This window comes from Mustela erminea, chromosome 3, assembly GCF_009829155.1.
Source record: "Mustela erminea isolate mMusErm1 chromosome 3, mMusErm1.Pri, whole genome shotgun sequence".
Lineage (NCBI taxonomy): Eukaryota > Metazoa > Chordata > Mammalia > Carnivora > Mustelidae > Mustela > Mustela erminea.
In genome coordinates this window covers 62,656,788-62,679,781 of record NC_045616.1, presented here as the reverse complement: position 1 = coordinate 62,679,781, position 22,994 = coordinate 62,656,788, and the positions used below count along the sequence as shown (strand labels likewise).

At 39.4% G+C, this 22,994-nt stretch overlaps 1 protein-coding gene across 4 annotated transcripts in view; it reads left to right on the top strand.

Annotated features, from left to right (window-relative positions):
• The window catches only part of IQGAP2 (IQ motif containing GTPase activating protein 2), a 290,099-nt gene that overhangs the window by 175,440 nt on the left and 91,665 nt on the right, over window positions 1–22,994 (top strand). For 3 of the 4 annotated variants that reach the window (XM_032335922.1, XM_032335919.1, XM_032335921.1), the window contains 3 exons: window positions 3,920–4,083; window positions 7,262–7,422; window positions 12,381–12,505. In XM_032335922.1, the coding sequence (XP_032191813.1) occupies window positions 3,920–4,083; window positions 7,262–7,422; window positions 12,381–12,505 (450 nt within the window). Of the gene's footprint in view, window positions 1–3,919; window positions 4,084–7,261; window positions 7,423–12,380; window positions 12,506–20,587; window positions 20,657–22,994 lie in introns of those variants that run through there. The other variant, XM_032335923.1, reaches the window with a different exon arrangement.

Here is a 22,994-nt window from a genome sequence, read left to right as displayed (position 1 = left end):
GTCGTTTCTTGCCCATGATTATGTGACAGCATTTGGAATTGGAAATGTATTGTTGACACCTCTGCTCTTTACCACTTCCCAGTCATTAGTCTGCAGTTTGTAAGAATTATTTCCTTACGGCTTGTATAGTTTTTTGGCAAGTGAACGAGCCTGGATAGGCCAATGAAATGGCACGGTGGTAGGTTTGATTCCCATGTCCCTGAACCTCTGTGGAGCCTCACGGTTCAGTTCCTCTTTGTACCCATTTCAGTTGTGTGATTATAAAGAACAGAAAACTCAGGTAATTAAAATGAGCATATGCAAGTTCAGAGAGATTATTAGTCTCCTCTCCCCTCTCTTATAAAATGTGGTTTTACTTGAAGCAGTAAGGAATTCTACCTGACATTTATTTTCCCCAGGGCAACCTGAAGAGCTCTTACATGCCCAAAAAAATGAATATGTGAAACACCATTTAGCCCACTTAATGAAACATGTGAACCATCAGCCAAATTTAAACTTGGGAATATCCACTAACTATAACACTCCTAAGCTATGTCTTTGATTCAGGCTCCTAGATGATTTTTGAATGTTCTTAACACCTTCAAAGAAACTATAGGTTTTACCCTGAAGTTTGCTCCCAAGTTGGACCCAGAGGGTCCAAACAGTAATCAAGGAGGCCCAGAGAAACTTGATATAAACATCTAGAAGTTAACCACTGAGTAGGTTTGAGAACTTCCCTCACACACAAAACTGCTGAGAGCGCCCCGGTAACTTTTTTTAAGCGAACACCTTAACATTGTCGAATCCGTGTTCCTCTTCTTTTATTCTTATTTAATTTTGAATGTATTAGTGATGATACATGAAAGACAATTTTAAGTTTCTGCTCTGTTTGAAAGCTGAGAATTTCCTTAGGTTTGACAGAAATGAATCACAGGAAGAAATTAATATTGCCAGCGAGACAGCTGAGGTCCATACACTCAGTGAAGAAATGATTCCATAACCTTTTGCCATCCTTTATTTTTGAAAAGTTTATGACCACTAAGATAGGTTCCTTCTTCATTTTAAATAAAATGCCTTGTCTACATGTTTTAATACTTACTGACATAATTTCCTGACCACCGATTTAATGCCATGTTGCTTATGCATTTTTAAATAAAAGGCATGAGATGATTTGCACTAATGCATAACCAGATTAAATTATGCAGGACATTGCCGTGTTTGATGGCTTTAAGTTTGTAGAACATGATGATTCTGAAGTTTTTTATCTCTTTCCATCTGAAAATTTATAGTTAAGTAGAACTAAGAAGAGTCTTGAAAAAACAATAAAGTATATTTTAACCAGTGACATGACAATAAGACAACTCTATGCTTTAAAATATACAAGTATAGCTATATGACAAGTTTTTGTCAACCCTGTAGGTTATTATACTAAAACGTTAAGGTGTCTATGTTCGTAATTGCCAGAGAAGTGACATAAAGGACAGTTTTGACTGTAATGTCACCGGATCTGTTGGCGTAAGTTTCAGCTTTGTTTGACCTACAGTCATTTAACTTGGGATTTGGCCTATGCGTCCCATTCATTACAAGACATACTCTGTAAAGACCAGGGCTGGACGTTTGGTTAAATGCAGAGTATAAAAGAGCAGGAGAGCTCACTTTATTATTATTATTTTTTTTTTTTTTTAAGTAGAAGTGGTTCATAGAGAGTGTCTTAAGGGTATGATTTCCTGGTACTCTTTTACCACCCAGTGGTGCAAACTCACAGAATGGGGTTTTCAGAGGAGAAGCAGGATCCCATCCAAATTAATGACAGATACAGCTGAGAGGCCTCAGCTGGGTGAGGTGACTTTCTGAGAACAGCAGAGGCCATAAATGTCCACTGACCTTCCTTTCTGGAATTTTTTGGTTGGACATATCAATTCTTAGAACAGAAAAATAGGTTTGTGTTCTTAGAGTCCTTTAGAATACGTTTAAGTTTTTGATGGGTATAACTAAGAAGATTGCTTTAGCTGTATTTCCTGCTATTGAATGATATGTCTCAGGAGAAAGGTTATGGAGGGTAGCTCCTTGGGAATGAGTTACAGAAGATAAATTGTCATCTGTTAAAAGGCTTAGAGTAATCTTAGCTGCAATCTAGTCATGTGTCAAGGAGACAGACTAACCCTTGAAAAGCTCTAGAAATCTATGGGTCTGTGTTATTTCTACTATCCTGAAATGTTGTTTTTTGGGGTTTTGTTTTTTTTTTTAAAGATATTATCTATTTAGAGAGAGTGCATGAGTTCTAGGATAGGAGCAAAGGGAAAGGAAGAGAGAATCCCAAATAGACTCCCCACCCAGATGCAGAGCCTGACACAGGGCTTGATCCCACCACCCTGATATGCTGTGAACCGAAATCAAGAATTGGATGCTTAACTGACTGAGCCACCCAGGTGCCCCTGAAACCTTTATGGGGCAAAATGCTGCTGTTTCTGTCCAGTTTGCTGTTGCCTGGTGGCAGAGTCGATCGCTCATTCTCCCAGTTGATTAGCAATTCTCATCCTGTTTTCTGAAAACGATAAGGAATTTACTGTTTCAGGCATCCTTAGTTTAGTTATTAAAATTTAACTCTTGGGCAACCCTCGGGGGTCCCCTCCTTCTTTAAGAGCTTTATACTCTATCATTCAATAAACCTTACTCTTGGCCAATAAACCTTGCTTTGCTGCCCTCCCCCCCAATTAATTAATTAATTCAGGTCTTCATAATCTGAACATTGCAACTGGTAGAGATCTCACAGAGCTTATGATCTAAACCAACACATTTCTGTGATCAGGTTTTTGTTCTGTTTTGTTTTTTTAAGGTGAAGAGATACTGGCACAGACTTATTTAATCATAGGAAGTTTGGTTATAATAGTTTTTTAAAAAACACATGTGAAATGATTTTTTTCTTAAAAATCACACTTCAGAGAGCACAAGAGGTGAGGGAAAAGTTTCTGAGAAAAATACTGTCCAGGGCACCTGAATGGCTCGCTCAGTTAGGTGTCTGCTTCGGTTCAGGTCATGATCTCAGGGTCCTGGGATGGAGCCCTGCGTTAGGCTCTCTGCTCGGCGGGGAGCCGGCTGCTCCCTCTCTCTGCACCCTTCACTCATACTTGCTCTCTTTCTCTCAAATAAATAAAATCTTAAAAAGAAAATGAACAAGATGGGATCGCGAGGGAGACAAACCATAAGAGACTCTTAATCTCACAAAACAAAACGGGGGGTATGGATAGGGTGGTGGGGTTATGGACATTGGGGAGGGTATGTGCTATGGTGAGTGCTGTGAAATGTATAAGCCTGATGATTCACAGACCTGTACCCCTGTGGCTAATAATACATTATATATTAATTTAAAACAATGAGAATTCCCCTCAGTATCATGCGGCACTGTCTCCCAGTGCTTACTGTGGGTTTCAGTGGTGCTGCTTCAGAGGGAGGACACAGCAGTAGGGCAAGACTGGCTTTGGGTGTTCACAGAGCTTCAGTCTCCTTGCAAAGGCAGTACTGATACACAAGGAGTATTCAAGAACAATGCCTATGGGATCTATATGGCCCAGCTCTAAATACTGTGGGGTTCCCCAAGATGTGAAATCCTCAGGGAATAGAACAGTGGATGACATGAGACCAGAGCTGATCCCAGAGCACAGGGTTTTGCAGGGAAGTCACTCGAGACAGGAGGGATCTCATGACTCCAGCTCTGTCAATGCTGAGCCCCTTTCAGGGACTTTCTCCAAAGACTGGATGGCCCTCCAGTTACTGTGTTACCACCTTCAAGCTTTCACCTGTCCTCCAGCAACAGCTTTTCAGAGTTCATGGAAGGGGACTGCTTAGATTCTAGTCCTTGGAAAGATGGGATGCTTGGGGCAAATAGCAGGGCAAAAAGCGGACATTCTGACGAAATGTGACACTCCCAACCTCCACTCAGGGCTGGCTGCCATGGACTACATCAATGCCGTCATTCGGGAAGGCGACCCCGGGAACACGCTGCTTGCACTGAAGAGACCGGAGGCCCAGCTGCCTGCTGTTTATCCCTTTGCTGCTGTGATGTATCAGAATGAGCTTTTCAACCTCCAGAAACAGAATGCCATGGTAAGTCTGGGGAGACTCCAGTCACAGAGATGTTAATTCTGGGTCGAAGCTATGAGGAAGGATGTTTAGGGAAGGTGAATGGGGCACAGAGTCTTTAACTTGTACCAGTCCCTATTCCCCTGGTCTCTCTGTGCTGGGTCCAGGACTGCCTTCCTCGTTGACTCCCACTTTTCATCTCCATGAAGAGTCTGCATGGTGAGGAAATGCAGGTAGCATTCGACACAAACACACTGAAAACAAGTTGTTCTTATGCTCTGATTTTTGAAGCACTTTGGACAAATTCGTTAACTGTGCTGAAATTTTTAAAAAATATTATCATGGTTTTGAAATAGAATACTTAGCTCTGAGTCTGCATTTCTAGAAATGAAGAACATTCGCACCATGGCTTTAATTTTTGTAAACTGAGTGCTGGTTAATATGAGAATGGTATTAAACAGTAATATATAAGGTTACAGTAATTAAAACCATGTGTACTAGTACAGGATTAACCCAAACAATGGAGCAGAATAAAAAGTACTGGAAACAGATCCAAGAATTGAATGTATGAGAATGCTAGTATTTCAAAAAGATGGAGAGAAGAATGAAATCCTTACAAGTATTTAGCTGTTTGAAAAAGAAAACGTGACCTCGCTACACATATCAGAATAAATTCCCAACGTAAAAAGCTAAATGTAAAAAAGTGACTTAGAAAAATTGAAGTTCTAGGGAAATGTAGAAGAACGTTGGATCTTAAAAATCAGAAATGGGGGGGGCCTGGATGGCTCAGTCATTAAGTGTCTGCCTTCGGCTTGGATCATGATCCTAGGGTCCTGGGATCAAGCTCCGCATCGGGCTTCCTGCTCTGCAGGAATCCTGCTTCTCCCTCTCCCACTCCCTCTGCTTTTGTTCCCTCTCTAGCTGTCTCTCTCTCTCTCTCTCTGTCAAATAAATAAATAATATATTTTTAAAATAAAATAAAAAATAAGTTTAAATTTAAAAAATAAATTAAAGCAGAAATGTTCTATGAAAAAAAGGGAGGAAGGGAGGCCAAAAGCATGAGTAGCCAAGTCACAAAGATCAGCATATACAATGACAGACACACACAAACAGATATTCAAACTCAGACAGAGGGAAATGTAAATTAATATACTGTTGTTTTGGGAAGTCTGATGGGTAGCATTGAGAGATCTAACAGAGCATAGGCATAAATTCGAGGCAGCAGGTGTCTCCTCCATGGACACAAACCACATGTTTAACAATAGATTGCATACACTAATATCCAGTGGAAAGAATGAGATTAAAACATCATTATCTAGAAGAGTTTTTTATAATATGAAATTTCTGTTTAAAGGAACCTCTGTAAATGTTTGTATGAATTAAAAATAAACAGATATACACTAAACGGCTTGGGTGAGAGGATTTGTTTTCTTATTCTTGCTTACCAAGACTTCTTATTTTCTAAAGAGCAAGATACTATTTTGTAAGAAAAGAAAAATAGGGCATGTTCTGAAATTGCACTTAAGCTCTTGTTTTCTAAATAGAAAGGTACTGTTTTGTAAGAAAAGAAAAATAGGTCATGTTCTGAAATTGCACTGAAGTTCTTTCATTAGTAGTTTTTCTTCGGCACCACCAGCTTTGACCCCCAAGGCTGCTCATACCCTAGCCCAGTCATTCATCCCTAACTGGTCAATGATCAGCCTGTGATGCTCCAGCCCTTTGTTTTTCCTTGTTTTCCTTGCCTTGCTGCTGTATACCATGTTAGATTTTTGTGGACAATTACTAGAAGGAGTAGAAGAGGTGGATCTCAAATGATTCTACCGTGCTTTTTCACTTGTAATTTTATACCTCCCTTATGTCTTTAACTTGTAGTTATAGTATAAGAAATTTGGATCAAATTTGCTTACATGCTCCCTGTAATAACCCTTTCTTCCCATTTGTTCTGGAAGGTAAAAGTATGCCTTGTTACTCTAAAATCCATTGCTGTGGGTTACCTACGGAGATCCAGAAAGCTATAATGCATTTTAATATAAATATTACATTGTACATATTAAATACAGAAAATATCCTAAACGTAAACACAGTTATCAGCATTTTTTTCTATTCATTTTCTGCTGTTCCTTCAATATATGGAAGAAATATATGTTCCTTCAATATAATGGAAGAAATAACCTTTTTGAAGTTGGGCCGAGTGAGTATAAAATGGTTAAATGGAAGAGAACATTGAAGGGGGAGGGTGTTCAGAAGTTTTATATTGTGGTTTTTAAAATTATATTTGACTATACAATGTTACCTTACTGTCAGGTATACAAGATAGCCACTTGGCAAGGTTATGCTATATGCTATGCTCATCACAAGTGTAACTACCATGAGTGTGTTTTTTTAAGCCAAATCCAAAATTATAAAACATACATGCTTTACTGACTTCACATTTCTTCAAATATCCAGACTTCATAGTATGTTTTAAGACTTCCATCCAATTATTGGTACGTCTGGGTGGCTCAGTCAGTTGGGCATCTGACTTATGATTTCTACTCAGGTCATGATCTCATGGACTGTGAGATCAAGCCCCACATCAGGCGCCATGGTGGTCATAGAATCTGCTTAGAGATAGTCTCCCTCTGTCCATGCCCTGCTCGCTCATTTAAAAAAAAAAAAAAAAATTTTTTTTTTTACAAAATTATTAAAAAGTGACTCAGTAAATTTTGGAGGGGACTTGAATTGATATTCTTAGCTTAATGATTTTGGTTTACTTTTCTGGGGTTATAACTTAGAGGTAAAATTCTCCCCTTTTCCTTATCTTTAATTTAAACTGAAAATCACTACTGAAAAATCTTAACCTCACACTCTCAGACAGTGACAGCATTGTCTAATCCTTCATTTAATTATTTGGTAAGTCTGAGCCTGTATGCAGCTAATATAACCAATGGTGGAAATCAGCTAGGGGAATGCAGATGTTTGAGGAATCAGAACCATTGCTTGTCATTAATTCTCTCCTAAAATGACCAGCTAAGAAAAAACCCAGACCCCACTCACCTCTTCTTTAAAGCCAATAAAAAACAGGTGGCCATTGAACCTTCTCTCTCCTGGGTTCTCAAGATCTTCAACATTTCTTTGTTCTTTGAAATACATATCCTAAAACCCCATCACATACATGAGGTGTGTGATTGGGGAAACTTGGATTGCATGTATTTTCCAACAGAACTACTTGGCCCACGAGGAGCTCCTGATTGCAGTGGAAATGCTGTCTGCTGTTGCTTTACTAAACCAGGCCTTGGGAAACAGTGATCTTGTGTCTGCACAGAATCAACTCAGAAGCCCAACAATAGGCCTCAACAATCTGGATGAGTCATATGTAGAACGGTAAGGGAACATCTTCTAAGCCTCTTTTAAATACAAAAATGTGTGTTTGGCAGATCTCACAAATTGAAGATTCGCTCCTTGCTGAAGAGATCCATGTATCTGTACTCAATTCCTCAAGAGCTAGACTACGTTGTAATATGAGTCCCTCCCTCCCCCCTTTTCTTTTTTTACCATATTTCTTTTAGGGGGAGAAAGAATCTAAAAATGACCATGCTGTGACTATTACACACTGACGTTGTCATTACCAAAAGTGATGCGATAGGCTAAAAATAGAAGAGCTATTGAAAACATACCTTCCCTTGGGCTTTTTTTTTGGAGACCACCAAGTGTAGAAGAGTTGGAAGAAATTTTAATAATGATCCAGTCCAATTATTTTATTTTACTGATGAGGAAACTAAATTTGGGTTTATGGACCCGCAGCTGGGCAATTGAATCCCAAAGCCCATTGTTTTGATTGTTAAATCCAAGGAATCCTGAAACCACCGTGGGTCATGGCAGTGGGTGACGGTCTTAGTATCTTCCATGCTACTAGGTAGTACAGTTGATGGTATGAAACACTACAGCAGCTCTAGAGAGAAAATTAAGGGGCCAGAATAAGGAGTCTCTTAAGAGATTCAGTAAGACAAAAGCCCAAGTAAAAGGAGTGATTTTGCAGCCTGGATACTTGTTAACCGCTAGGGGGCGATATCTGCCCAGATTCTGACAAAACTCTTTTCAGATAACCGATTCCAGCCAAACTGCTTAAATAGACATTGGATCATTCTCTTGGACCATACACAATTGTACGAGAAAATTTAAGACTTTAAATTTTTTTAAAATGCTTGACTACTTGTCTGTATAAAGAATGGCCCCAAAGTAGTGGGACAGAGGATTTTCTGGCTTGGTTTTCTTGGAGAAACCACTCTTCTTGTTCAACTTAAATGTGGCCACCTGATAAATCTAACTCCTGAGTCTATTCCCAAGGTATTTATTTCTTCCTTTACTATTTCTAATGGCACTGTTGTCTTCCCCAGGCTTAGAAACCTCAAGTTCCACTTGTTTTCCTCTGCCAGGCCGAGGAAACAGCCTGATCATTACTCCCTATCAGCAGCCAGTCGGTGTGTGTAACATCTCTGCACAATGTTGCTGTTTCCCAGCTACCAACCAATTGGACTTGTCATTTTTGCTTCTGTGATAACTTCCAAATTGGTCCTCCTGTGTCTTTAATGTCCTCCTTCATTCTCACCTAACTGGGCTTGGCTGCTGCCCCTCAGTGCTTGAGTGGAAGACAGAGCTGGTGAGCTCATCACTTCCTTATGAAGTTCACAGCCCAGTGGGGCTCTCACGGGACGTCTTGGTGAGGTAATTGTCACGACTGTCCCCCAGATTGCACATCCTGGCCACTGCCCTCGAAATAACTGCCTCCTTCCAGATCACTAATGTTGATTACCAAAATTCCTTCCTATCTGTCCCCCAATTTGCAAATAACCCATCAAGGAAATGATCTCACACCCCACTTGAGAATCACTTTTTTTCCAAGTGGAAAACCACAGATACAACCTCAGAGTTCAAGTATTCTATTCAGGAAACTTGAAAAAAATTGTTCATTTTAATCACATTTTTGAAGTCTGACTTAAGCACCTTCTGGGTCAGCTGAAAGATGAGTACCAACATGAGATTTCAGGGTCCCCTTTGGTTCTTGGACTGACACCTGATGGACTGACATTGTCTGCTTCTTAACCCAGTTCCTGGAAGCCCAAGTTCTCAGGTTTTCAAGTTGAAGAAATGCGTTCCATCACGGCCTCTCCCAACGGTTGTCCAAGATCTTCATTGCACCATGGGTGGGGGCAGGGCCACCTTGATGAAGTCCTACAAAGCATCTACCTGTTTGCCACGGCTTCTACACTTGACCTGTGGTTCCCCAGGAAGACTCTTCTAATTCTCACAAAAGCGATAGAGAGCTGGTATTGGCTCTAGGCATATGCTGTCCCAGATTAATTGTTCCAAAATGTAGCTGTGGTTTCAACGCTATCCATTTGATAGTTCCTTGTTCTCACATGCAGTAAGAACAGACTCCTTTCTCTGAGCACATCGTTCTGACCTTCGCTCCAGCTCTCCTTGAACCTCATGCTTCCATCAGGCCGGATGCGAACACACTGAGTACTTCCTGGCTTGTCTGCTGCTGTGCGTGCTCCTCTCACCCCTGAGAATGGGGTGCCTATCGCCTCTCCTGGCGCATGACCGGAGCTCCCCACCACAGAGGATGCTGTGGTAGCATCACATTATTTCCATGTTTCTCCCCACCCCCAGCTAATGTCATCTCTTTGGAGAGAACTAGCATGATGTGGTTCAAGGAACACAGATTGCATCGGGGCCAAAAATATCTGAGTCTGACTTTGGACAGCCTTTCCTCTTCATCTCTAAAATGCAGAAACACCTACTCTGCATCTGCGGAACAGCACTGAGGGTTAAGTGCTTGGTTTGGTCCCTGTGTCAGAGCAAGTGTTCTACCACTAGGGTTTTCCTTCCACTTCTCCTTCCTCGGAACTCTGTGATTTCTCCTCTTAAAGACTATCTCTTACGGCCGTTCGTGTGAGCTGCTTTTATGACCTGCTTGAATTTTTGTCTTCTTAACCACTGGACAGAAAGCTCCTTGAAGTAGAGGCTTCACCTTGTTCATCCGAGACCCCTGCCGTGTCTGCCACAGGCTTTGCCCCCATTTGTTTGATGTTAGTATAAATCTGCTCAACTAAATTAGAATTGTAATCTCCTCAAAGCTTGAGAAGTCTGTTAGAAATGTGGTGTTATTGGTCTGCCCACAGCCACCAGTGAAGAGGGCTCTGGGAGACATGGAGGGAAGGCCTTGGACCTCTCTGTAAGGGTGAACCACAGAGTGTTTCCTATAGCTGATGCCTGGGGACTAATACATGGGAAAGACTTTGCAGCTCTGTTGTTTTACTCCTAAAATCTCTTCCTTTGGCTACTGTTTGTTCATCTCTAAAGAAGTGATGGGCAGTGGTGGGGTTTTCCCCATGTTCATCCTTAAGCTTTCTCATTTTATTCCCATTGGATCATCCTTTAGATGTTAAGCACGTGAAATGTCCATAAGGATTTTGCACTTGCTTACAGAATGGTCTCTGTCCAAAAGGGATGCTAGGGAGTGCAAGTTGACATTTTGTTATTGTTACTCAATATTATTGTTTATGTATTACTAGTGCAACAGAGTGTTTCTTAGGCTTATAAATTTTGGTAAGGCGAAAATCTCAAATGTGACTGTTAGCCGCTTTCAGGCCTGAATTTGATGATGCGTTATTCAGCCACAGATAAAAGATCATCACTACCACTTTCTATTTTGAATGTTTTTTCTCTCTCAAGCTATCCCCTGTGGACGGCACCCGCGTGCTACCATAAAGCATGCAGAATTTGGAGAAAATCGGTCACAACCAGGAAACCAGTTTTAAACTTCCTGTGGTGTTACTTTTTCTAACCTCTGCTGTTAGCAATCCAGTGGTGCTACTCTGAAGTCCAAGTGCAGGGGCGCCTGGGTGGCTCAGTGGGTTGAAGCCTCTGCCTTCGGCTCAGGTCATGGTCCCAGGGTGCTGGGATCGAGCCCTGCATCGGGCTCTCTGCCCAGTGGAGAACCTGCTTCCCTTCCTCTCTCTCTGCCTGCCTCTCTGCCTGCTTGTGATCTCTGTCTGACAAATAAATAATAAATAAAATCTTAAAAAAAAAAAAAAAAGAAGTCCAAGTGCATAGTGAAGAAGTATGTGGAGGATTGGCCTTTATTTCTGATGTAATGCAAAAGCAAACTAAGCTATTGAGTTTCTCTACTTGGGTTTAGAACAGCTCATGTTCATTTATGTTTGTAACATTGGTTCTGTGATTTTTTAAATGGGGGAAAATGACTCTTAAGAAATGGGTTTCTTAGTACCATATCAAGATGGGTAATTTTCTTCCCTAAAACTTCCCCAAACAAGTAATTGAAGTGGTTGACCAAATCCTCTTTGCCAGAGGGCTGTGCATAGTGAAGAGGGTGAAGGGGGAGAAATGAGGGGCCAAGAATGCCATAGCAGTGAGCGGACACAGAGGGAGGTTTTTGGGTAGCTGCTGGGAAGAAGCCTTAGGAGAAACGGAGAGGTGAGGACGGACTTGATAGTATTCTCATTCACCTCCCATACTGCATCTTCAAGAAAACATACACTGAAGGGGCGCCTGGATGGCTCAGTGGGTTAAAGCCTCTGCCTTCAGCTTAGGTCATGATCCCAGGGTCCTGGGATCGAGCCCCACATCGGGCTCTCTGCTTAGCAGGGAGCCTGCTTCCTCCTCTCTCTCTGCCTGCCTCTCTGCCTACTTGTGATCTCTGTCTGTCAAATAAATAAACAAAATCTTTAAAAAAAAAAAATACACTGAAGATGTATGTTACTCAGCAAGGTTTCTGGATTTGTATTTTATTTGATTCCTCACTAGACCTCAAGGAAACCCAGCTGGGTTAAGCTTACAGGGGTAAAGGACTCTGAAGTTCAGATTTTGGAAGGAACAAGAGAAATAATAAAAGGAACCCTTGATACAAATGTTGAGAACCATGGTGTTTCTAAATTTTACCATGAAAAGTTATCTGAAGCCTGAGCAGAGCCAAGGCATGCAGAGGGATGGAAAATGAGAAACTGGGTTGGGGGTTGGGTGTGATTTCACAAAGTTGAAAACTAAGTGTTTGTTTTTTTCTTTTTGTTTGAGTTAGATATGAGGTTGGGTTTTAAGGCCCTTTCATTAAACAACATTTGTTCATAAAGTATCTATCAAAAAACACGATTATACAAGGGAGCTCGCCTTGTGTTCACAAAGCTGCACAAGACAATTTTGTGTGCCTTTCTGCTCTTAATCGCGTAACATCTACTTTTGGCTATGTGCCAAATTTAAGATGCATGAGATGAACAAAGAATGGATGTTGCTGATGAACACGATCATTTTCTCTTCCACAGTTACACAAATGCACTACTCACCTTTAAACTGGAAGCCTTATCCCAAGGACAAGATAACTTAAGCTGGAATGAAATTCAGAATTGTATTGATATGGTTAATATGGAAATTCAAGAAGAAAATGACCGTAAGTATAGAACACTTCCCTTCTCTTAGTATAATGAGAGAATAAGGTGTCTTGACAACTTAGTTCCCTAAACAAGGGCTGCAAATTTTTGCTCACGAAACTTAGGAGAGCCCACCCCCCTGATAGGCAAGTATATATTTATATATAAATTTTATGCCTGTAATACCGCACCAATGTATTACATACATTATAAAACATATAAAAAAGACATAAAAGGATAGGATAAAAATGCATAAATAGAAGTCCTCATGTTTTCTTATTATTCATACTTCAGAGATGGATACTGTAGAAAATTCAGACTTTCAAGCACTCAACTTTGGCCTTCATTTGGGCTTTCTAACCTTTGCATTAGGATCACAAATCATGAGGATTCACCATATATCTAGAAATTAGGAACTACCTACATGAATGTGGACAATCCCAGGAGGGTATGTCCTGAAACATGCTTTCTTGAATGTCAACTTGCCTCCTTCTCATTTGCCTCTTGTTTACAAAAACAGAATGAAGAATGGGGGAGGGGGGCTATACAACTCAGCAACCAGTGTATAGTGACTGCTTTTCTGTAGCACCAGCTACCAAATTCAAGTGTCATGCAGTCTTTCCCATCATAAGAACAAACCAGCACCATCATCTTTGGCTTTGTCTGAGCTGTTCGATTCATCGGCAACATTTGGATTAAGATGGCCAATGGCACTGACCTCCCGTTTGTCCTCCAGCTTTGACCTGTTTTTCTAACTTGTCCTAAGTTTGCTCAAAGAGTAGGCAGATACTTCTCTCGCAAGCTTGGGCTGTTCCAGTGTGTTTTGGTGAGGTCTCAGGTATGGTCTTTGAAGGCAGAATCTAACTTTGGGCTAGTAAAATCACTCTTGAAATAAAACATATGACTTTGTTACTTGATTGCACTTGCATAACTTTCTTTGCTTTCTTGACTGTTTCCTGTGAGTCCTGTGCCCAACACCAAGGCAGGGCTGGTGGTGGTGGTGGTAGTGGTGGTAGTGGTGGTGGTGGTGTTAAACACCTAAGTCCCTAATAGGTAACAGGTGTTCAGATGTGCTGACCTGACCTCCAGTTCACAGATGTACCACTGTTGTACTGATCCCTGGACAGTTTCTTCACTGTGTCCTTTTTAGGTTATTTAAATCTCCAGTTCCTCTTCTCTGATCACACAGCTCGCTGCTGCCTCTGATTGTCTTGGATGAAGGCATCACAGGAATCCCTGTGATCAGATGCTTTACATACAGCCCCCTTAGCTCTTCTCTGGCACATTGCCTTGGCAGCTGGTAGTTCTTGCCAGATGTTAGCCAAGAGGGAAGCACTAATTTGAGCAGATGTCCACTATTATCTGGTGTGGGGAGCCTGTTTCAAGTCTCAGGCCCCCAGCCCCCAGCCCCTAGCCCCCTGCTCTCCTGCCCTGCTACTTGACCCCTAGCTGCACACACTTTTTTTTTTTTAATTTTTCAATTTATTTATTTTCATAAAAACAGTATTCATTATTTTTTCACCACACCCAGTGCTCCATGCAATCCGTGCCCTCTGTAATACCCACCACCTGGTACCCCAACCTCCCAACCCCCCCCCCCCCCGCCCCTTCAAACCCCTCAGATTGTTTTTCAGAGCACACTCTTGAGTTGCCTGTACCAGTGGTTCGGGTGCTGTGGCTAATACAACTCAAGGGTAGGACTCCTGTTTGGTTAAGCAAAACAAAGAATTGGTCCCATCTTGATTTTCTCACTTTTCCCTAGTTCTTTCGGGCAATATTCTGTCCAGGTCTGCTTTAGTGATTTCTATATGTTCTGCTAATACAACAGTGTTGTGTTAGTTCTCAGTGCTAAATGGTTGTATTTTGTTCTTATTCTTCCCCCCACCTTTAAGATTTAGTTGAGAGAGCACGACTGCGAGCGGGGGAAGGGTGGAGGGAGAGGGAGAATCTTACGCAGACTCCCCGCTGAGCTGGAGCCCCACAGGGAGCTCAATTTCACAACCCAGAGATCATGAGGAGCTGAAACCAAGAGTCAGACGCTTAACCAACCAAGCCACCAGGTTCCCCTTGACTCTCCTTCTTAACGTTGATTAAAAAGCTGGGTGAAGGATGCCATTTTGCTCCAGACTATCAAATAGAGCCTTTACTTTTTTTCAGGAAAAGCAAAACAAGTAGTATTTGTATAATTTTAAAAAAAGAACTTTTTTGGTAGATGGATATTATTCCTAAGCAAAAATATCTTTGGATTGATAAGGGATTTATCTCTCTAAGCAGCTGTATTTCTGGTATTTTCCATGGGCTATTATCACATGACCACTATCCTATTCCTTCTGATGTTCATGTTATGAAAGGCAGTTATTTTAAAGACTTCCTTATCATATTTCCTTTCTAGAATTTGGAGAATTCAGTGCAATTTAATACTCTGTGCTTTGGTTTGTTTAGTTATGTCAAAATGAGGTATTTCCAAAGTTCTTGACATACTGGGTTTGATATCCTATGTTTAGGTAATTAATTTAAAAACTAAGTGAAATAATATGCCGTTATGAACTGGCATGAATTGCACAATAGAGTAATTAAATCATCTGAAAAAGCTAAGGATTTTTCATGGACATCTTGAAGGTGCATTACCCTTCCCACCCCACCCCCACCACATACTTCAAGGTCTAATCTTGTGTCTGAATTGTGATGTGGATAAGCAACTAATGGGACATGATGAATGTGGAAGGAGAGTTTAATGGAGAAGCTGCCAAATGCATTTCCTCAGACTTAGATGCTCCGTCAATTTCTTACTGAAAAGTTTACTTTTCCCCATAGAACTGTAGAGGAGCTTCGTTTTAACTATGTAGTGTAGACAAGGTAGTTTTCTTTCTTTGAATTTTTACTTTTTTAATTTGGTAGGTGCCCTTCTTTGTAGGTTACCTCATCTGGTGTCTCAGAATTGCAATCTGTAAGAGAATGCCGGCTCTTTCATTTGACTAAAACATTATAGTCTTGTATGATGGTTTTAAAAACTGGGTCATGCCTCTGTATGCTGCCTACAAGAGACTCACTTTAGACCTAAAGACACCTGCACTTTTGAGACATGGAAAACCAGTTATCATGCTAATGGACATCAAAATAAGGCTGGGGTTGCAATTATATCAGACAAACTAGATTTTAAACCAAAACTGTAACAAGAGGTGAAGAAGGGCACTGTGTCATAATAAAGGGCTATATCCAACAAGAGATCTAACAATTATAAATATTTCTGCCCCCAGCATGGGAGCACCTGGATATATAAGTCAATAACAAACATAAAGAAATGCATTGATAATAATATAATAATAGTATGGGGCTTTAACATCCCATTTATAGCAATGGACAGATTGTCTAAGCAGGGAAACAATGGTTTTAAGTGACACACTGGACCATATGGACTTAACAGATATATTCAGAATATTTAACCCTAAACCAGCAGAATACACCTTTTTTGAGTGCACATGATACATTCTCCAGAACAGATCACATACTGGGTCACAAATCAGGCCTCAACAAATACAAAAAGACTGACACCATACCATGCTTATTTTCTGACCACAATGCTATGAAACTTAAAGTCGACCTCAAGAAAAAATTTGAAAAGTCCACAGATACATAGAGGTTTAAGAACCTCCTACTAAAGAATTAATGGATTTACCAAGAAATTAAAGAAGAATTTTGGAAGAAATGAAAATGAAAGCAAAACAGTCCAAAACTTTTGTGATGCAGCAAAAACGGTCTGAAGAGGGAAGTAGATAGCAATACAGGCCTACCTCAAGAAGCAAGAAAAATCTCAGATACACAACCTAATCTGACACCTGAAGGACCTGGAAAAAGAAAAGAAAAGAAAGCCTAAAACCAGCAGAAGAAGGGAAATAATGAAGAGCAGGAGTAAATGATATAGAAACAAACAAAAAACCAGGACAGGTCAATGAAACTAGGAACTAGTTCTTTGAAAGAATTAATAAAATTGATAACCACCAAGCCAGACTTAACACAAAGAAAAGAAAAAGGACCCAAATAAATCATGAGAAAGGAGCGATCACAACCAACATCACAGAAATAAAATTATAAAAGAATATTATGAAAAATGGTATGCCAACAGATTGGGCAATCTGGAAGAAATGGATAAGTTCCTAGAAATAATCTGAACTACCAAAACTGAAACTAAGAGAAGTAGAAAATTGGGTCAAACCCATAACCAGCAAAAAAACTGAATCAGAATCAGTAATCAAAAAATCTCCCAACAGGGGACCTAGCTGGCTCAGTTAGTTATACATTTGACTCTTGATTTCAACTCAGGTCATGATCTCGGGGTCCTCGGATTGAGCCCCTCCTTCAGTTCCACACTAGGCAAGGAGACTACTTGGGATTCTCTCTCTCCCTTCCCAGCCCTCTGCCCTGCCCCACTTGCACCCTGTCTCTCAGAACAAAAACAAAGACGTGAAAAAACTCAAACAAAAGTCCAGGGCCAGATGGCTTCCCACAGAAATGTTCTACCAAACATTTAAAGAGTTAATACGTATGTTTCTCAAACTGTTCCAAAAAAATAGAAATGGAAGGAAAATTTCCAAACTCTTTCTACAAAACCTCATTATCTTGATTCCAAAACCAGACCCCACTAAAAAGGAGAGGTACAGACCAATATCCCGGATGCAAAACTTCTTAAGAAAATACTAACAAGTCAAACCCAACAGTACGTAAAAATAATTATTCACCACAATCAAGTGGGATTTACTCCTGGGTTGCAGGGGTGACTCAGTATTCACAAATCAGTCAATGAATACACCACATTAATAAAAGAAAGGGTGAGTACCATATGATCCTCTCAACGGATGCAGAAAAAGCATTTAACAATTACAGCATCCTTTCTTGATTAAAATTCTTCACAGGATAGAGTTAAAGGGAATGTACCTCAATATCATAAAAACCATATGTGAAAGACCCACAGCTGATATCAGCCTCAATGAGGAAAAGTGAGTAAAGTCTCAGGATACAAAATCATTGTACAAAAATCTGTTACATTTCTATACACCAATATTGAAGCAGCAGAAAGAGACATCAAGGAATCAATTCCTTTTAAAATTGCCCTTAAGGGGCGCCTGGGTGGCTCAGTGGATTAAGCCGCTGCCTTCGGCTCAGGTCATGATCTCAGTGTCCTGGGATCGAGCCCCGCATCGGGCTCTTTGCTCAGCGGGAGCCTGCTTCTCTCTCTCTCTCTGCCTGACTCTCCACCTACTTGTGATTTCTCTCTCTGTCAAATAAATAAATAAAATCTTTAAAAAAAAAAAAAAATAAAATAAAAAAAAATAAAATTGCCCTTAAAACTATAAGATAGAGAGAAGCCAATCTAATCAAAGAATTAAAATATCTGTACTCTAAAAATTATAGAACAGTTATGAAAGAGATTGAAGTTGATGCCAAAAACAGAAAAAAATTCCATGCTCATGGAGTAGAAGAGCAAATACTGTTAAAATGTCTGTACTACAGAAAGCAGACGACACATTTAATGCAATTCTTACCAAAATACCACCAGCATTTTTCACAAATCTAACACAATCCTAAAATTTTTATGGAACCACAAAAGACCCCAAATAGCCAAGCGATCTTGAAAAAGAGAAAAAAGCTGAAGCATCACATTTCTGGACTTCAAGTTTACAAAGCTGTAATCATCAAGACAGTATGGTACTGGCACAAAAACAGACACATTTATCGATGGAACAGAATAGAAAACCCAGACATGGATCCAATGTGGTCAGCTAATCTTTAGCAAGGCAGGAAAGAATATCCAGTGGAATAAAGACAGTCTCTTCAACAAATGGTGTTGGGAAAATTGGACAGCAACAAGCAGAAGAATGAAACTAGACCACTTTCTTAACCATACACAAAAATAAATTCAAAATGGAGGAAAAACCAAATTTGAGACAATTTGAGGCAGGTAGCCATCAAAATCCTGGATGAGAACATAGTCAACAAACTCTTTGACATCAGCCATAGCAACTTTTTACTAGACACGTCTCCAGAGGCAAGAGAAACAAAAGCAAAAGTGAGTTATTGGGACCTCATCAAGATAAAAAGCTTCTGCACAATGAAGGAAACAATCAACAAAACTAAAAGCCAGTGTATGAAATGAGAAAATATATTTGCAAATGACATGTCTGACAAAAGGTTAGTATCCAAAATCTGTAAAGAACTTAAGAAACTCAACACCCAAAAAACAAAAAATCCAGTCAAGAAATGGGCAGAAGACATGAATAGACATTTTTCCAAAGAAGACATATAAATGGCCGACAGACACATGAAAAGATGGTCACCCTCACTCATCATCAGGGAAATACAAATCAAAACTACAATGAGATACCACCTCACACCTGTCAGAATGGCTAAAATTAACACAGGAAACAATAAATGTTGGTGAGGATGCAGAGAAAGGGGACTGTTGGTGGGAATGCAAGCTGGTATAGCCACTCTGGAAAACAGTATGGAACTTCCTCAGAAAATTTAAAAATCGAAATACCTTATGACCCAGCAATTACACTATTAGGTATTCATTCAAAGGATACAAAAATACTGATTCAAAGGGGCACATGCACCCTGATGTTTATAACAACATTATCAGCAATAGCCAAATAATAGAAAGAGCTCAAATGTCTATTGCTTGATGAATAGATAAAGAGGATGTGATATATATGTATGTGTGTATACATATAAGATATATGTTATATACATATAACATATATAATATACATATATAACATACATATACAACATACATATATAACATACATATACATATAATAATGGAATATTACTCAGCCATCAGAAAAAATGAAGTCTTGCCATTTGCCACCATCTGGATGGAACTAGAGTATGTTATGCTAGTGAAATAAGGCAGAGAAAGACAGATTCCATATAATTTCACTCATATGTAGAATTTAAGAAACAAAACAGATGAACATATGGAAAAGGGGTAAAGGAAAAGGAAAACAAATCATAAGAAACTGGGTTTTTTAGAAATTTTATTTTATTTATTTTTTATTATTAACATATAATGTATTCTTTGTTTCAGGGGTGCAGTTCTATGACTCAACAGTCTTACACAATACACAGTGCTCACTACAACACATATCTTCCAGTGTCCATCAACTGGCCACCCCATCCCTCCTACCACTCTCTACTCCAGCAATTCTCAGTTCCATAAGAGACTTTTTAAAAAAATATTTTATTTACTCATTTGAGACAGATATACATTAGATAGATAGATAGATAGATAGATAGATAGAGCAAGTGAGCGAGCAGGAGCAGTGGGGAGGGGCAGAGGGAGAAGCAGATCCCTGCTGAGCAGGGAGCCTCACATGGGGCTGGATCCCAGGACCTGGAGATCATGACCTGAGCTGAAGGCAGATGCGTCACCGTCTGATCCTTCCAAGTGCCCCTCCGTAAGAAACTCTTAATGATAGAGAACAAACTGGGGATTGATGGAGGGAGGTGGGGGCATGGATTAAATGTGTGATGGGCATTAAGGAGGGCACTTGTTATGATGAGCAGTGGGTGTTATATGGAAGGGATGAATCACTAAATTCTACTCCTGAAACCAGTATCACACTATATGGTTAACTGAAGTTTAAATAAAAACTTGAAACACTTTAAAAAAAAAATTATTTGGAGAACAAATAGAGAGCTCCGTTCTGGATGTGTTGTTGATGAGGGAGACATCTTATGTAAGCAACAGACATTCTAATTCCTCTGTTCTACTTCTTGTATCTTGTGTTTTGATTTTGGTCACAGTAATTGAGTATCTTTTTTCTAAAAGCCATCTTTTATTTACTTTTTTATGCAGATGGCTTAGCAAATTCCTAGGGATATAGTTAGTGCTTAATGAATGTTTAATAATGTTCTCAAAAATAAACCTCTTTTCCTCTCAAAAAACTAAATAAAGCAGCGGGTCCAGGACTGAGGCTCAGCAGTGGGATTTTCCCTTTTCTTATAAACAGGAAGTGATGCAGATGTGCCCAGGGGGCTTCTGGGTAGGTCTTTCAGCCCCTATGAGGTCATTTACTATGACCTCAATGGCTTGTATTCTTAGAAACATAACAAACAAAAACTTAAACAAGTGATTTCAATCAAGTCAGCTGGAATGCACTCATTCCCAGGTGATCGGCCATTAGGAACATACATTCTCTTTCTCAGACAAAATTTTGTTAAGGTCACTTTTGGATGGGGTGTTTAAAAGTATTTAGAACAGTCTACCAAAGGGACTTGGTGTCCAGAGAATAACATGAAGTAGTCTCTGTTCTCTGGGTATAACTCCTACAGGATGAAATGATAATACCTTGTATGTAGGTAGTAGTTACTTTCCTAAGTTCTTCCAGTGTTTTTAAGATCATGTAACTTACCTATTGGAGAAGTGTTTCTGCTTTTTCTTTAAATATATTTAATATTCTGGAATAATTTCTGGGCATTTTAAATTATCCCTTTCTTTCTACAGATAAATCTTTTCATTCTTAGCAAGGTGTAGGTCATCCATCCGGGAGATACTTAGCTAAATATTTAACTTAATTTGAGCATCAGGATAAAGATAGTTCTTAAAAATTATAGTACTTACTCTATTATTAAGAGTGTTTCTGTGTTTGAAAAACAGCTAACAAAATGACAGGAAGTTTAGCTTTAAGAATGTTTATTTTGTAAACCCCGCTTGTTAATGTTTCATTTCTTTACTAGTTCTTATCTATCAGCACTAACCTGGGAGGCAAAAGGCCCCTGTGAGTGTGTATGTGTGTGTATATGTGTGTGACCCTTGAACAATATGGATTTGAATTGCACAGGCCCACTTAAATGTGGATTTTTTTATCAGCGCATTATTATAAGTGTATTTTGTCGTGTGATTTTCATTTCTCTAGCTTATTGTCAGAGTACAGTATGTAATACGTAAAAACATACAAGATACTTGTTAGTTGGTTATGTTATCGGTAAGGCTTCTAGTCAGTAGTAAGCTACCACATTCATATATCATAAAATTGACCCATTTTTCGTGTTTCTGTGGTGACTTTTATGTATCTAAGAAGCTGTACTACCATCACCACTATATAAATTCAGAACATCTTCATCACTCAAAATCGATGCTTGGTACCCATGAGCAGTCACTCCCCTAACCCTCTCCTCTCATCCTCAGCAACCACTAGTCTGCTTTGTTTCTGTGGATTTTCCTATTATGGACATTTTGTACAAGTAGAATAATGTAATGTGTGTCCTTTCATGTCTGGCTTCTTAGCATCATGTTTTCAGTGTTTCCAGGTTGAATCAGATATCCATATACTTCATATTCTTTTCTAGGTTAGGTTATATGCCATTCTATAGATAGACATTTTGTTAATCAGTTCATTAGTTGATGGATATGTAGGTTGCTTCCACTTTTTAGCTGTTAAAAGTATTTCTGTAAACATTGATATATAATTTTTATGTGAACATACAGTTTCAGTTCCCTTGAATGTAAATGCCTAGGAGGAGACTTGCTGGATTGGATGGTAATTCTGTGTTTAATATTTTAAGGAACTGCCATTTCCTGTTCCTACCACCAACACATGAGAGTTCCAGTTTCACCACATCCTCATGACACTTGTTACTTCTTGTCTTTTCTATTATAGCTGTCCTAATGGGTAGGAAGTGCTATCCCATTGTGATTTGGATTTGCATTTTCCTAACAGCTAATATTGAGTATCTTTTCATGTGATTATTAGCCATTTATGAATCTTCTTTCAAGAAGTGTGTATTGAAGTTCTTCATTTTAAATTGGGTTGTTTTTTTTTTTTTCAATGCCCAGTTTTAAGAATTTCTTATATTTGGTGAACATGTATATAAGGTATATGGGTCTTTGTCAGATACAGAGCTTCCAAGTATTTTCTCCCAATCTCTGTAGATTGTCTCCATCTTCTCTGGTGTACTTTGAAGCACAGAAGTTTCCATTTTTACAGCATCCCATGTATTTCTCTTTTTCTTTAGTTGTGTTTCTGGTGTCACAACTGAACTTACTGCCTAACCCAGGCCACAGAGATTTACTATTATGTTTTCTTCTAAGTGTTACATAGTTTAAGCTTCTACACTTAGGTCTGTGACCCACTGGGGGTTATTTTTTGTGTACCATGTGCTGTAGGGGGTCCAACTTTACTCTTAATGCATATGGATGTCCATGTGTCCCATTTGTTATAAAGCCTTTGACCTGCTGGGTTGTCTTGGCACAAATCCAAAATCCAGTTGTCAAAAATCCAATTGACCATAAGGGTAAGGGTTTATTTCTGAACTCTAAATTCTTTTCCATTGATCTGTAAATCTGTCCTTAAATTACTGCCATGCAGTATTGATTAACTATAGCTTTTAGTAAGTTTTCAAAATGAGAAAACTCCAATTTTGTTGTTTTTCAACATTGCATTGGTTATTCTTGGCTCCTTGGATTTACATAGGAATTTTAGATTCAACTTGCCAATTTCTGTTTGA